We start from the raw sequence: 14,770 nt of genomic DNA, 5'->3' as shown, positions 1-14,770 counted from the left end.
TAAATAAATAAATAAATAAATAAATAAATAAATAAATAAATAAATAAATAAATAAACAAATAATAAAATAAATAAATAAATCGGTCTTGATTTACTTACCTTTTTTAGCACATACTACAATTTTTGGATTAATGTCAAGTTCATTTAAAATATTCTTTGTCCATTTGTGAGAGCCTTTTGACTCCATCATGACAAAGGCCGCATGGAGAGGCAGGCAGTGGTGGTAGGAAGTGGGAGTTACGAGGCTAATGGAGGGTGTGTGGCAGTCAGCAAGTTGTTGACATGCTGGGAAGAGATTACAGAAAGCTTGACACTGGTACAGCAATGGAGAAAACAAGAATTCTCTCTATATACATATATGAGAGGAACTTATTGAAATTAATTCCTTCATCCCTTCCCTGAGCACCTGATATGCGAACTAAACACCACCCCATCACCTCTATCACCTGCAGGTAAACATAAAGCCACCTTACCTGAGCGAACCAACTCCCCTGTAGCACACGGAGTAACTGTGCTACACAAATAAGAACAAAGGAAGACGGTGAACTTATTTCATGTCAGCTTGGCTCACCTTAATAACACAATCCAATGCCAGCATGACCTTCACTGGACTTTTCTCTATACTCCTTGTTCTGGACGAATCTCGCGGTGTTTACTTGTGGCCACGTGTTGAGAGAAAACGTTGTACTTTGGTAGGTAGACTCGATTAATATCCACGTGATCAAAAACAAGCCAACCCTATCTTGCTTTTTTTTTTTTTGGGTGGGAGGGGGTTGCTACATTTATTTGTTATATTGGATTAGAGGTTCCCCTGTCTTTCTTTTACATAGTATTTGCATATAATACTTTAGACACTTACGTTTAAAGGAAGAGCTGTTGTAGGGCAAATTTGGACATTCAATACAGTGATAGTTTACTTGGGTATTATGGAAATAAACTTAGCCAAACATTGACTGTTGATATTTGGACAAAGCATGATGCATTTCCGTATCGTGATCTACACAATGAAGGTATCCAGCAGTGGAATTAATTAACTGTATGAATCTAAAACTAATCTAACTTAATCTTCAGATGTAGAGGTGGTCTCTTCAATATTATCCGTTTATTTTTTTATTTTATTTTTTCCTGATAGTACTGTTCTCTTGGATGGAATAATTGGATTACTCACACATATTTCCGCGGAATTACAAAAATCTAATAGGGCAAAACACTCATAAAAAAAAAAAAAAAGTAACCATCTAGCGGAAAGGCTGGCACATCAGCAGTGTGGCTTCCTTCTCTTCTTGTGAGGGTTACCACTTACCAGTTACTACCTAAGCTCACCAGGTGAGATGACCACAGATGGGTAACATTTTGGACTACGGATTTACTGCACTCGATATTCACAGTGAGATTGCTATTGGCCTTACATTTTAACCACACATACCGTCTGCATAACATTAAGCTTGTATAATTCCATTCACTAGTGCAGCAATAATTTCATGAATGATTTTATGCAGCATACCTATGCCAGGTACACCTTTCCATTCCTAGGTCAAACAATACAACACATGATTACCTTCCATTATTTGGTCAATTACCAGATTTTCATTTCATTACACATTTCAGGCATATTTTTTGCTTGGCCAACAGTCTTAGAAAGTACAATGTACTCTTCAGCATTTGATAAAACCAGGGCTTGGTAGTGACTGTTGATGTTTTATTGTTTAAGATACAGAGAAAGTGAGATAATCATATGTTCAGTAAAAGAGAAATCAATTTCATTTATTAAGAAAACAAATCAGAGTTTACAATGATCAGTCACACAATCAGAAAAGTACATTAAAAGCACTTCGTATATAAAGGCTTGAGTTTCTGGGATTTCAAGTTCTTTTAATAGCCATATTTTCCCTGTAAGGTAGGAGGAAAATCAGTATAAGCCTGAGGTATTTCTGCTTAGCAGCAGTGATAAGACAATGAGAGATTTTCTCCAGTAATAAGTTTTCCTTTTAAAATTTAATTGTAATGAGTGTTTGAAATCATAATATTCACTGAAGGTTACAGTTACAATCTGCAATGTTGCAAGATGTAAAGCAATTAATAGTATTTTGACGATACATTGCCTGCTTACAGTTTAATGCATGCTGTGTTCTTGCCACGACAACTTGGCAGACTGTAACTCCTTCATCTTCTTGAACCAATGATCTAATGGAGTTAAAAATAAATATTATGCAAATATTGGATATTTATCTCAATATTGATAGATACGTATAGTATAGAAACAATCTGATGATGATCAACTTGCAAGAAGGCAATCAACAGATATGTACAGCTGAGCACAAAAAGCTCTTCTTATGCAATTGCTAAAAACATTACTAGAATTGCAAGATAAACATAGTGGCCTATTACTGTATATAGTATATACTTTAGTATCTGCAGAATATCTCAACTTTGAAAATGCTTACAACACTTGACATAACAGTTGTAGGTAGAAGCTGTGTATGATTTTTTTCATTTTTAACATGAAACAAAAAGCTATACACCCTAGTTACCACTTATATACGTTAATGTACGGTCATAAACTAAAAATACCGGCAAGACAGTCGAGTCCTCTGGAGCAGCTGGTACATATAATAATGCCTTCCATTTCAATAAACAAGATTTCATTACAAATTTAAGTCATAGATTTTTATCATTGAAGTGTGAGGACCAAAGAGTGTGTGCCATGCTCAGGTTGCTGTTGGTCTTTGTGAGTGCAAGAGTAATTACTTGATTCACCACCACAGCTAAATGGTTCTTCAGTTGAAGCCTCAAAGAGAATGAAATTATGGTTTCATTTATAGTATCAAAACCAAATCAGTACCAAAACTTACATATTTTTTTCTAATTCTTAATACTGCTAATCAGATTACTGAAAACCTAAGTCATCTTTTCAGATTTAAAATATTGTCCCCAAAAGGCAGTACGTATCCGTAAATCTTGATTCCACTACTGTACTTTCTAAGTTATCAAAACTAGAAAAGTCTTAATAGCATACACCATTATGTAACATAGATTTAGTAAACATCAAATGCTTTCAATTTTCTCTATATCATTTTTTAAACAGATTAGTAAACAGCACCTCAATCAGTGCAGTGTAAAAAAAAAAAAAAAAAAAAAAAAACAGCAAGTTTCTGCTTTTATTTAATTGTATCTGTGGATCTGAGTTCAAGGCCAATATTATTTTGTTTTCATGTACTTTCAATCAAAGGAATCAGATTCTTGAACACACAAAGGACAACAGTGATAATTTGACAAAACTTTTTCTCATACCACAGTTTGTACACAGTGAAGCAGCATGACAACCCTGAGACAGGCAGAACCTAATTGGATATGCATTTCAATTTCTTTCACTGACAATAAGTTTGAACACATTTTCCCACATATGAGTTACTAAAAATAGCAAATGAATAAGTAATAACAATAGTTTGTAGCAGCCTAAATACACATAACAATTATTCTGACTTGCCATATTCCATGATCGAGATACCTGATGAAAAATTGACACTCAAATACTGGAAAACATGTGATTCATTTTATATATTTCATAAAAAGCTTCTCTACTTCAACAGCTTCACATCTTAGAGCACACTTATTAATTCTAACACAACATGGCACTTGTCAATCGATGATCAAAACAAATTTAGCACATCTGTTTTTTTTGACTGCTACATACATGAAAATTAATTCCACATCCTTGGACAAAAACTTATACTAAACCAGTCCAACACAGAAATGATAACAGACCTACACACCAAAAAACTATAATTCATGTTGAGATTGTCTTCATAATTGTGTAAGAGAACTTTGTTGTAACTCTCAGCCTCTTAAATACAAACTGCCAACTTCAATACATTACCTATAATATTACTAGTTTTATCAGTAATTATTAAATTTGTAGGAAATCTACAAAATGTTGGCCTTATAGCAAAGCTTTCCCATTACAGATACACTATGGATAATAGCTCTAAGGTGTTGACGTGCACAGGCTGTGTTTCTGGTGTGGGCACGTCCCGACACAGCTGTTTGCCTTCATCACCACCACCGCCATAGACTTAATACAAGGGCTTCCTCTCTTGTGAGTTTGATGTAAAAGTGCACTTTGATCACAGGTGAATTATAATACGAAAGAAGTCAAAATGCTCAGAATACGGCTTAGAAAATAAATTTTTCACTTTACAAACAATCACATACATATATGTAGTATATGTAAAATATGCACCTTAAATACTTCATCATACTGATAAAACAAATTACTTAAAGCTGCAGAACATAATGTTTACAAACATGTGCCATGAGCAGCATAGGAACAAAACCTTTACCACGAACTGAAAACTAAATCATAGGTATAACTAGTGTCATGGGAGGCATATAATGTATACTGCATCCAAATGAATAAAATTAATAGGAAAAGGTTCTACAAGCTATAGAATATTTAACATTCAAATAATATGGCGACTATGATTACAGTTACAACCCAGCAATAAACACGAGATTTTATGAAAATAGATAATGTATCCAAAATGGTAAATATAGCTTGATGCAGTGTTAAGACATTTCATGAAACATTATATGAAATAGAAGACAACTTTGGTTTGTAGATGTCATATCTACATATAGAAGTGACTGCACTGAACACACATGTACACCAAAAAGAGCTATATTTACATTAACAATATTAAAATGACCTGAAATTTGAAAGCCTGGTGTTTAGTAGACTATCAACAGTGGGTAAAAAATGTAGAATCTATCTACCACTTCCTAGAAAAATCTGCTTTCCTAACTACACTAAAACTGATGACTAATGGAAGATTTTCCCCTTATGGATTTCTTCAATTCCATTGTTAATTTTGTGGTCCCCAAACCATCCAGGCATCATTTTATAAACTGCAATACATTATAACATTCAGCTAGGCTGAAAAATTATTCAGTATTCTATATAGCATTATGAAGCATGCCTTTAAGATTGCAGAGTATGAGGCTGTTTTGAGGAACAATTTGATGCACCAGAGAATGAAAAGCATGTGGTATATATATATATATATATATATATATATATATATATATATATATAATACAAAGATTTTGCTATGAAGGTGGAATGTAATGATCACAACTACACTCATGTACAACCTAAATAAGATATGAGGATGATAACAGAGAATCATGAAGATCGTAAAATAAATGTGCATGAATAAATTTTCAAAATAAATAATGCCTCTAATAACAGCCCATACACACTTCAAAGTTAAATAGCATACTCTTTGTTAGAGGAAAAGATACAGGCAATTTACAAAATGCAATCTGACAAGAATGGATGGATTAAGGAGACGTGAGAATATTTTCGTACCACACTTTTAAGATTACTTATTTTGACCTTGTTGACAATCTATGTTAAAGATAAGAAAATAATTCAGCTTTAAATTTTTAACTATGTATGACCTTAATTGAAAGTATAAGTCATGTATTTCTCGGTTTTTTCATAGCTTCCTTTCACATATAACTAAAAAAATAATCTCTATAATATATTCACTCCTCAGTTATTCAAATTAACAACTTGCTTAAGAATATAATGAATGGCATGATGTTGTTTAAATATCTTCTGCACTCACTTTTGAAAATCATAGTGTAGACTGAAACAGTTTCTTTCAACAAACAACCGAACTCACAACACATAATGGAGTAAGAAACCTCTTGTATGGAGAGATATTTCTCTGAAGTATCCTTATGATAATTTATGCTCATTTAGATAGCTTGGGTGACTCAGTCTAGCATATAACAACCACCAGGATTGGGTCACGGTACGGTCAGAAAATATGTCTCTGAATAGTCTCAGTGCCCTGTAAAATGGGCAGCATTAAGCCTAGAATGCTTAGTGCATGCATGAAATTATGTAATTTTATAGAAACAATGCATATACCAATTATATTATATCAATAAGTATTTTTAACATATTTATTAAATACAGTAAAGTGCAGAGTTATGCTTTAGCTCCAAATACAATTTGCAGCTTGGCACATTTGAAGCTCACTTCATATGAAAGCATTGAAATTGAAATTGGAAGGTATGAATATTAGATGACTTAGTGTTATGTAACTGGATAATTACAAAACGTACCCCCTCACAAAGCTCAGTTTTCTGAAGAACAGATGATAAGTAACAACAGGAATATTCCACAGTGGGACAGTTTCTCTGGAGTGTACTGAATGCAAGCCACTCCAGCATTAGCTAGCAGATACTACCATATAAGGACCAAATAGAAAATACTTCAGTAGTTCTTCATCAAATCAAAAGATCTGTTAACTATTATAATAAAAACCTAAGATTTGTAAATCAACACATCTTACCAAAAGCACCATGTAGAGACTGCTTATGAAGCATGTTAGGATTAAAAGGCTTTGTCTCAAACTTGCTGCTGTTTATAGCAAACAAAGATGTTAATATATAAACAAATAACTTTGTGCTATTCATTCCCTGACATATTTGAATCACAAAATTAAATATGACTCTTAATATTATTCCTATTATGTGAAATTTGTGTTAAACAAATTTGAAGTTTAGGGACTTTAACATTTTTATAAAGTTTGTTTTAAGTCTGAAAAAAAGAAAAGAAAAGAAAACAAATAAATAAATAAAATAAATAAATAAATAAATAAATAAATAAATACATAAATAAATAAAAAATAAATAAAAATTAAATAGGAAATGTAAATTTTGTAATCCTCAACAGAATCATAACAGCTTTAAATAAAGTAAAGAGAGCTGCAATCAACTGAAACATGTTACGTACATCATATGCAGAATTCAAGATAGAATGTCAAGTTCTTCAATTTGCATTAACAAACAAGACAGAATCAAGAGGAAAGGGACATGTTAGGTATGGGAATTGCACACAAAAGCAATTTGAGACATACCTTTCCTGAGAAACAGTAATCAGCTCATCCTGTACCTAGCTTACTTCTGCAGGCTACTATCTTCTGAACAGCCATGCATATTTTCACAAAGACCAATACATATACATAAGCAAGTATGCAATTTAACCTTTAACTAATTTTCACTCAATTGAATAACACAAAGAATCTTCACACATGTCTTTTTAAAACTGCTCATAAGCTTGAACTTAACAATCTCAAGAAAACTGTCATGTAAGAACTCTGTCATACTGCTTTCACATTCCTCATTCCCATTGATGAATTCCATTAATACATGCATGTAAACCTAAGTACATATGTATATACCTATGATTCCAGTACAAAATAAATAATAACACAATAATTTCCTGTGATTAATGATGATGTGCATGATATACCTGATTAGATAAAAGTGCAAAAAAGTATGGAAATCTTTATGAAGAGGGTAGTTATAATTATATAGTGATTCTACATGTTCTTGTAAAATCTGCGAACAAAGTCTTGAAGGTTGTACACCGTTCCCACACCTCGCTTGGCATCCATACTGATGAAGTCATCAAGGTTGTGCACACACTCTGGAAGGGTCATCATACCATTACCATCACCAACATGATCAACAACAATAACAGGAATACAATGAAGTATCATCATCATCATTACTGTTATTTCCAGCTTTAATTAAACATTTAAGCATTTAAAAAAACAATGGTGATTAAAAGAAATTAAAAGAAGGGGAGAGAGAGAGAGAGAGAGAGAGAGAGAGAGAGAGAGAGAGAGAGAGAGAGAGAGAGAGAGAGAGAGAGAGAGAGAGAGAGAGAGAGAGAGAGAGAGAGAGAGAGAGAATATATATATATATATATATATATATATATATATATATATATATATATATATATATATATATATATATATATATATATATATATATATATATATATATATATATATATATATATATATATATATATATATATATATATATATATATATATATGCATCACTGATGGGATCTGGTGAAGCCTTGAGCTCTCCACTCACCGGGTAGTGCAATGGGAGGGGAGGGAGGGGGAGGATGCATCCAGCTTCCATCCTCACGCCTCATGTGTCGCCTGTCACTGGCAAACTTCTGAAGAAATGTTGCTGCTGGCACTACTCTGAAGTATCTGGGAATAAGTAATGAATACTCAATTATTATTTTGCTGCTTACTTACACTGGAGTTGTGCTAAGTAAGTGTTAAAGAATACCTGTTCCTTTAACATTATCTTCCATTTGAGCTTATGGAAAGGAATTTATGAGCCTCCTATAAACAATAATTGCATGAATTAGAAAAAGAAATATAGTGTATGTGGAAATGGCAAAAGAAGCCCCAAAATATATACACATGATATCTATGGAGTTAGTAAACTCCTAAAAAATAATTTAAAAAGTAAAGTTAAAAATACTTGGAAATATTTTGTTATGAAAGATAAGGGAGCCAATTTTTTTGGTGTGTACCATCACTCACATTTGATACATTTTTTTTCTGAAGATATTGACAACTAAAGTCAAGAATGAAATTAAATCAGATGTTTCATGGCCAACAAATCAAATTATAACAGAAAAATAGCTCTAGTCTTCTGGGATGGCCTTTTCCCTTAAAAATAGAATAAAGAACTAAGTAATTCTGAGGCAAGAGAAGATCAAATTACATTTTGCTTCTACCGTATGCCTCTTGGGCTGTCTCTACTCACCTGTAGTGCTCAGGCCGCAAGATATGGTCTGTGCGGAGTGTCTCTGTGACATACTTGTGGAAATAGGTTGGGAATGGCAGGTCAGAGTCGAGGTCAAACACCAAACAACGCTCATCAGGTTCATACATAAATATCACGTGATAGTCCTGAAACGTGGAATGGTGTTGAGACACCCACCATAGAGTCAAACTTACATGTTAGCTATGATATTTAAGACTCAGCAGGGAACATCACCCAGGATCATGAAAAAAACCCATGACACTATTTACTGAGAGTATTAGGTGAATTACAAGTAACTTAGACAAGATAGCAAGATAGAGCTTCAGCATAATATCCACACAGAATCATTTAATGAAGGACTGGTCCCAACAACTGATAACATTTTCCATGTGGCAATGCAGTTGCTGACTGAATTAGGTAATATTAACATTGTAATTGCATTATGAACTACTGTTAGTAATGCCTCTTATTAAATATATCTTATTGCTATGCCTATACTCTACCATAAATCATTAAATATTAACAATCTTGTTCATAGCTCTCTTATGACAAGTAAACAGAACAACAAGTACAAAATATCATGCACTGGGCAATGCACTTCTGCCCTGCAGCAGAGATATGCAGAACTGCCAAACACTTGCCAGCCATTACAAATTCCATGATGTGGAAATCACTGATAGGAATTTAGAAAGATTACCTCAAGGGTTTCGCCGTGAATACTAAATGGTTCCATGGGGCAGGGTGTTGTTAGATCAAAGGAAGGGTTGGGACAAAGTGAAGGCCTGCATAAAAGGTAAGATGACAGTGAAGTGTACACAGAAAGTTAAGGTCTTTTTTGAAGAGGTATCTTCTGACAGAGGTATAACAATTTCTTTTAAGGAACATAGTTTGCACAATTTTAGTTTCAAGGTAAACTTTCCCACAATCTTACTAAGATTATTCAAATTTTCAAAATAATTTTCCATACATTATGCTTAATAAAATCCAACATGAGCTAGTATACTGTAATGGCTTAGATTCCTTAGCACGAGTACAATGCATGCACGGTGCTCAACGTGCTTCATGGACTGACATGCAGGATCCACTTTAATCCAATATGCTAGATATCAATTTTATATTAAGATGCACATGATTTATTTATTATTGCATGAAAAAAAAATTTTAGCTGATGATAATTTATAATAAAGCAAATACTTTGTCTCTACTGTCAGAGGAACTCTTCTTCATCAAGTTGATAATGGTAACAGTCAAGAGAAAGTCCTGTGTGCACATGTTATTCAACCCTTGCAGGTGTGGATTTCCTGCTAAGGATTACAGAAATTATCACTTTTACTCTTTTCATAAAACTTTACTTTAAATCATTTAGATGATTAGTTGGAGATTATGACAAATTATTTGAAATATTGATGTTTAGTATCTCTTGTAAATTTCTTGTTTGTATTGAGACTTATGAACATCATATATCATTATATTATATAATTTCATAGCTTAAATATTGCCATTCAGCCACTGCAAAAAATAAAAACATTTTCCATGCAAGAAACTTATCATGCACACAATATATATATATATATATATATATATATATATATATATATATATATATATATATATATATATATATATATATATATATATATATATATATATGACTGCTGCTGCTAGTGAAAAAGTCTGTGATCACTCACTGCAAAAGGCTATGAATGACAGCATATGGAAAAGCTCTCAAGCAATATTTCAGCATGTAAATGTTTAGGAATGTATGGCAGATGCCTGCCAAACTGTATCCTGTACAAGGATTGAGGCTGTTAACCATGGTAACATGATTTCACAAAAGTACATCATTGGCAGATTTTTTAATAAGTAATAAAATCTTTCCATCCAGAGTCATGAAGTGTGCAAACCAAGGCAAAGAACTATCACCCACTAACACACTCCCACACTGCCATACTCCAGCCCCAAGGCACCACACCACACACAAAGCTATCACCTTCCACTGCCACACATCCACCCACAGCACAAGACTGACAGGTTCTATTCTACCAAACCTCAACCTCAACCTCTTCCATCACTACAACTTGCTTCACCCCATATCAGGGGGTGTTTTTTCAGTCTTTCTAAACTTTATTTACAAAGTTACAAAGTACTACATCACTGAACTTCCCTTATAACAGTGTTGCCACTGTTTCTTTTCACTGTGTGTGTGTGTGTGTGTGTGTGTGTGTGTGTGTGTGTGTGTGTGTGTGTGTGTGTGTGTGTGTAATGAAATTATAACCATATGTGAGTTAAATTATACAATATAACTAATATTTTAATCAGTAATCTATTTATATAAACCTTTAGTATTTTTTACTTAAACAAAATTCGTGGCCTTTCATATGCATGACAAGTAATAAGACTAAACAAACAACAATAAAGTTAAAATTACAACTAATAGTAAATTTGAAAATTTTGTAAGAAAGGGAACAAAATAATGATTAATAATAAATGGCTTCCTAAACCACTCACTTTTGAAACACCACATAAATCTATACACAGCTGAACCCACATCAATGAAAACAATGATCTGATAACCAGGAAATATAATATGAACTGAACATTTTCACTGAAAGTTCAGCCATTTCTACACACAACACTAAGTAAACAAAATAGGCAAGTGTTTCTGCCTCGCTGACACTCTGGCCACACACAGATGTGCTCTTAGGTTAACAGTGCCTCTGCCACCCTCTGATGACAGACTTAATTTTTCAAGTGATTTGGTATTGTTAGTGTGGAGTAAGTTCTGTTGAAACAAAACAGCGTTTATGAGCCTAAAGCATCGACTCATGAAAGTTCATGCAAAATAAACGGAATTTATAAGTAAGACAAGCACTCACACCAACGCACACACAGCACACGAGTGTACCTTTTCACTCGGCGCAACACATGTGAAGATGTTAGAATAATCCTGGAACAATGCAGTAGAAAAGATTTATATATATAAGAGAAATCTAGAAGAAAATAATGAAAATGTGGTGGGGATTGAACAGTCATGAGATTTGAGGGAAACACTATAGACATGAGACTATAAAGAGTGCTGAGGTACAAATACGTATAGTTGAATAAAGATTCATGAGAAAACTAACAAATGGAAAGGTCTTCTTTTCCTCTCGGGTGATGTTGCCTTGCTACAAAGGTTGATTTGATTAAATCAAATGGCAAGCCCTCAAGGGTAAAAAAATGAGGAAGCCCTCAAGGGTGAAGGGAGTATGAAAGGCATTCAAGATTGACTGCTGTAAATCAGTCATGCATCCCTTTAAAATTCAACTGGAAAAAAAAAGTCAAATGCCCTATTTCTGTGCTACTATGAGCATGAAATAGAGATCTCACTTATAACATCAAAACTATGAGTAATAATACAGTATACAGTGAGAATGATAACAAGGTTATAAGGAACAAACTATTTCTGAGTACATTGTTTATATTAACATCTTCTGTTGCTCTTGAAAAGAGAGGTGGAGTTTTTGTGTGCAAGCATAAACTCAAGGCATGTATATATGTTCATATACCAAAGTACTTGATAGAATATGAAAGCAATGCATTATGCAGTATATTAGCTCTTTTGAATGTAACCACTTATACAGCCAAACTTCATCTTTCTACAATGAGCACTTACCCAAAGCATGGTCAAGATTCATGAAATAAAGACTTAAACATTCTATTACGATTGATACAATAAGCTGAAATTCCATGAAATGAGTATCCAAGTATAGAAGCTTACTTTCTTAAAATTTGGCAACCATCATGGTACAGTGTACTTAATATCATTCATAGAGGTGGCTGAGGATGTCTAGCTTACCCAGGTAATTAGCTTGTCCTCAGACTTGCCCATTCGTTGTCTCCACAGTGGCACGCACCGGGAGTCATTGCTGATGAATGCCACAAAACATTTGCTCAGCTCCTGTGCCTCATGAGTGCGCACATACTCACACAGCCGCCATACGTTTTCCTCACTGTGAAATGAACTTGTGTTTATCTTGCCTTTCAAAGCTTTTCCTTACTTGAGAAAGTAGAAGGTTAATAATGTAAGTTAGATCTTTGACATGATATGCAAGGAGAACCAATTTGACAAACTTGCAAGGTAAAAAAAGAATACTTAACATGAAAAAGGCCAGTAAAATGAAATAAAACAGAATATTTAATATAAGGCAAAGAATATAATAGTATAAATTAGATAACTAAAATCCCTTCTAATAGAGGGAAGAGAGAAAATTACTGGTCCTAGAAAATATTCATATTATGTAAACATATTGTCACCATCTTATATAAGTAATATACAGTAAAACAAAAAGTTCCTGCGCTTGTTTGATAAAGGTGATGTCTTTAAATAACTGGATGGTGAGCTAGAATGATGCAATGCAGTCAACAAAAGCTGTACTATGTAACACAGAATTACTATATAGTTATACTGAATCACAGTGAGATTATTATCAGAAAGATAATTAGTATTGCCATGTAATTTGAAACTGGTAACAATACTGTATATGATGTATATGAATAAGCATCTGATGGTACCATTTTCAAGATGCTAGTGGTAACATATAATTTGGTGCCAAATCTAGATTAGATGCTATGCATACGTGAACTTTTAGTTAAATAATATAAAATACTTATAACAAAAAAGGAATGTTACATCATAATCATACTAAACACTAGTAATTACTGTATCATAATTGTATGGAAAATAATTTCTTGAACAGAGAAGACAAGGAGGATGTGACTGGTTCTAATAAACCAATACACTTAAAGTTAATAAGATACTGTAATATCACTTTAAATACCAGTATGCAATAGATATGTAAAATAAGCTATGTGAATTTGCATGCTACATTTAATTCCACAAAACTGATAAGCTGCTACTTTCTGACCATTTAAAGAGACAAAAAGAGACAATTACAGCAGAAGCACTGAAGCTTAAATCATGTGTGTGTGTGTGTGTGTGTGTGTGTGTGTGTGTGTGTGTGTGTGTGTGTGTGTGTGTGTGTGTGTGTGTGTGTGTGTGTGTGTGTGTGTGTGTGTGTGTGTGTGTGTGTGTGTGTGTGTGTGTGTGTGTGTGTGTGTGTGTGTGTATTTACCTAGTTTTACCTAGTTGTGGTTTACAGGAGGCGAGTAATCTCATTGTGTCCCATCTCTATATCTATCCAGTTTGGTCTTAAAAGCATGGACAGTTACAGCACTGACAATGTTTTCACTGAGTTCATTCCATTTGTTCACACTTCTATAAGGAAAACTATACTTCTTGATGTCTCTTCTACAGTTAACTTTCTTCAGCTTCTTACTGTGTCCCCTTGTACTCTGTGTGTCTAAATTTATAAACTTTTTTTGTCCACATTTTCCATACTATTTATCATTCTATAGATGTTTATTAAATCTCTCTCTCTCTCTCTCTCTCTCTCTCTCTCTCTCTCTCTCTCTCTCTCTCTCTCTCTCTCTCTCCCCTATTTTCAAGGGTAGGAATTTCCAACATTTTTAATCTCTCTTCATAGGTTGATTTGCTTAACTCCAGAACCATCTTAGTGACTGCTCTTCGTACTCTTCCTAATTTTACAATATTCCTCTTTGTATGAGGAGACCACTCCAATGCTGCATTTTCCAATCTTGGTCTTATCATGGAAATCAACAACTTTTTTATAATTTCTTTATCAAAATATGAGAATGCCATTCTTACTCTTTTTAACATATTCATTGTCTCTCCAGTAATTTTATCAATGTGTCTGTCTGGAGTCAAATTTTCAGTAACTGTTACTCCCAAATCCACCTCCTCTTTTGACTTCTTTAACTTTACACCATCCATCTCATAATGATATTGTGTTCTTTTCTTACTCTTACCAAACTCCATTACTTTACATTTACTTAAACTGAATTCCATTTGCCAAGATTTACTCCATCTATTTATATTATTTAAATCATCTTGCAGTACCATAGTCATTTACATTTTCTACCCTTCTCATCAGCTTAGCATTATCTGCAAATAAGTTCATATGACTATCTATTTCTTCATTTATGTCGTTCACATATATTACAAACATTATCGGGCCCAACACTGACCCCTGTGGGACACCACTAGTTAC

At 33.5% G+C, this 14,770-nt stretch overlaps 2 protein-coding genes across 15 annotated transcripts in view; both read right to left on the bottom strand.

The window, feature by feature from the left end:
• Nucleotides 1–1,552, bottom strand: part of LOC135112060 (DNA repair protein XRCC3-like) — an 8,059-nt gene extending 6,507 nt beyond the window's left edge. The window contains exons 1-2 of one of the 4 annotated variants that reach the window (XM_064025948.1): nucleotides 572–1,552; nucleotides 100–285 (exon numbers count right to left, since the gene is read on the bottom strand). In XM_064025948.1, coding sequence (XP_063882018.1) covers nucleotides 100–190 — 91 coding nt within the window. In that variant the 5' untranslated portion in view covers nucleotides 191–285; nucleotides 572–1,552. Of the gene's footprint in view, nucleotides 1–99; nucleotides 286–473 lie in introns of all 4 variants that reach the window. The other 3 variants (XM_064025947.1, XM_064025949.1, XM_064025946.1) reach the window with 3 other exon arrangements.
• Nucleotides 1,553–1,740: 188 nt separating this feature from the next.
• LOC135112061 (protein N-terminal glutamine amidohydrolase-like) overlaps nucleotides 1,741–14,770 on the bottom strand; it is a 43,450-nt gene continuing 30,420 nt past the window's right edge. For 10 of the 11 annotated variants that reach the window (XM_064025957.1, XM_064025953.1, XM_064025959.1 and 7 more), the window contains 5 exons: nucleotides 12,499–12,652; nucleotides 11,566–11,607; nucleotides 8,661–8,806; nucleotides 7,968–8,092; nucleotides 1,741–7,504 (listed from right to left, as the gene is read on the bottom strand). In XM_064025957.1, coding sequence (XP_063882027.1) covers nucleotides 7,398–7,504; nucleotides 7,968–8,092; nucleotides 8,661–8,806; nucleotides 11,566–11,607; nucleotides 12,499–12,652 — 574 coding nt within the window. In that variant the 3' untranslated portion in view covers nucleotides 1,741–7,397. The remainder of the gene's footprint in view (nucleotides 7,505–7,967; nucleotides 8,093–8,660; nucleotides 8,807–11,565; nucleotides 11,608–12,498; nucleotides 12,653–14,770) is intronic. The other variant, XM_064025960.1, reaches the window with a different exon arrangement.

The sequence above is a fragment of the Scylla paramamosain genome, chromosome 23 (assembly GCF_035594125.1).
Source record: "Scylla paramamosain isolate STU-SP2022 chromosome 23, ASM3559412v1, whole genome shotgun sequence".
In the NCBI taxonomy this organism is placed as follows: domain Eukaryota; kingdom Metazoa; phylum Arthropoda; class Malacostraca; order Decapoda; family Portunidae; genus Scylla; species Scylla paramamosain.
The sequence above is the reverse complement of the archived record's forward strand: the minus strand, read 5'-3'. Positions and strand labels throughout refer to the sequence as shown.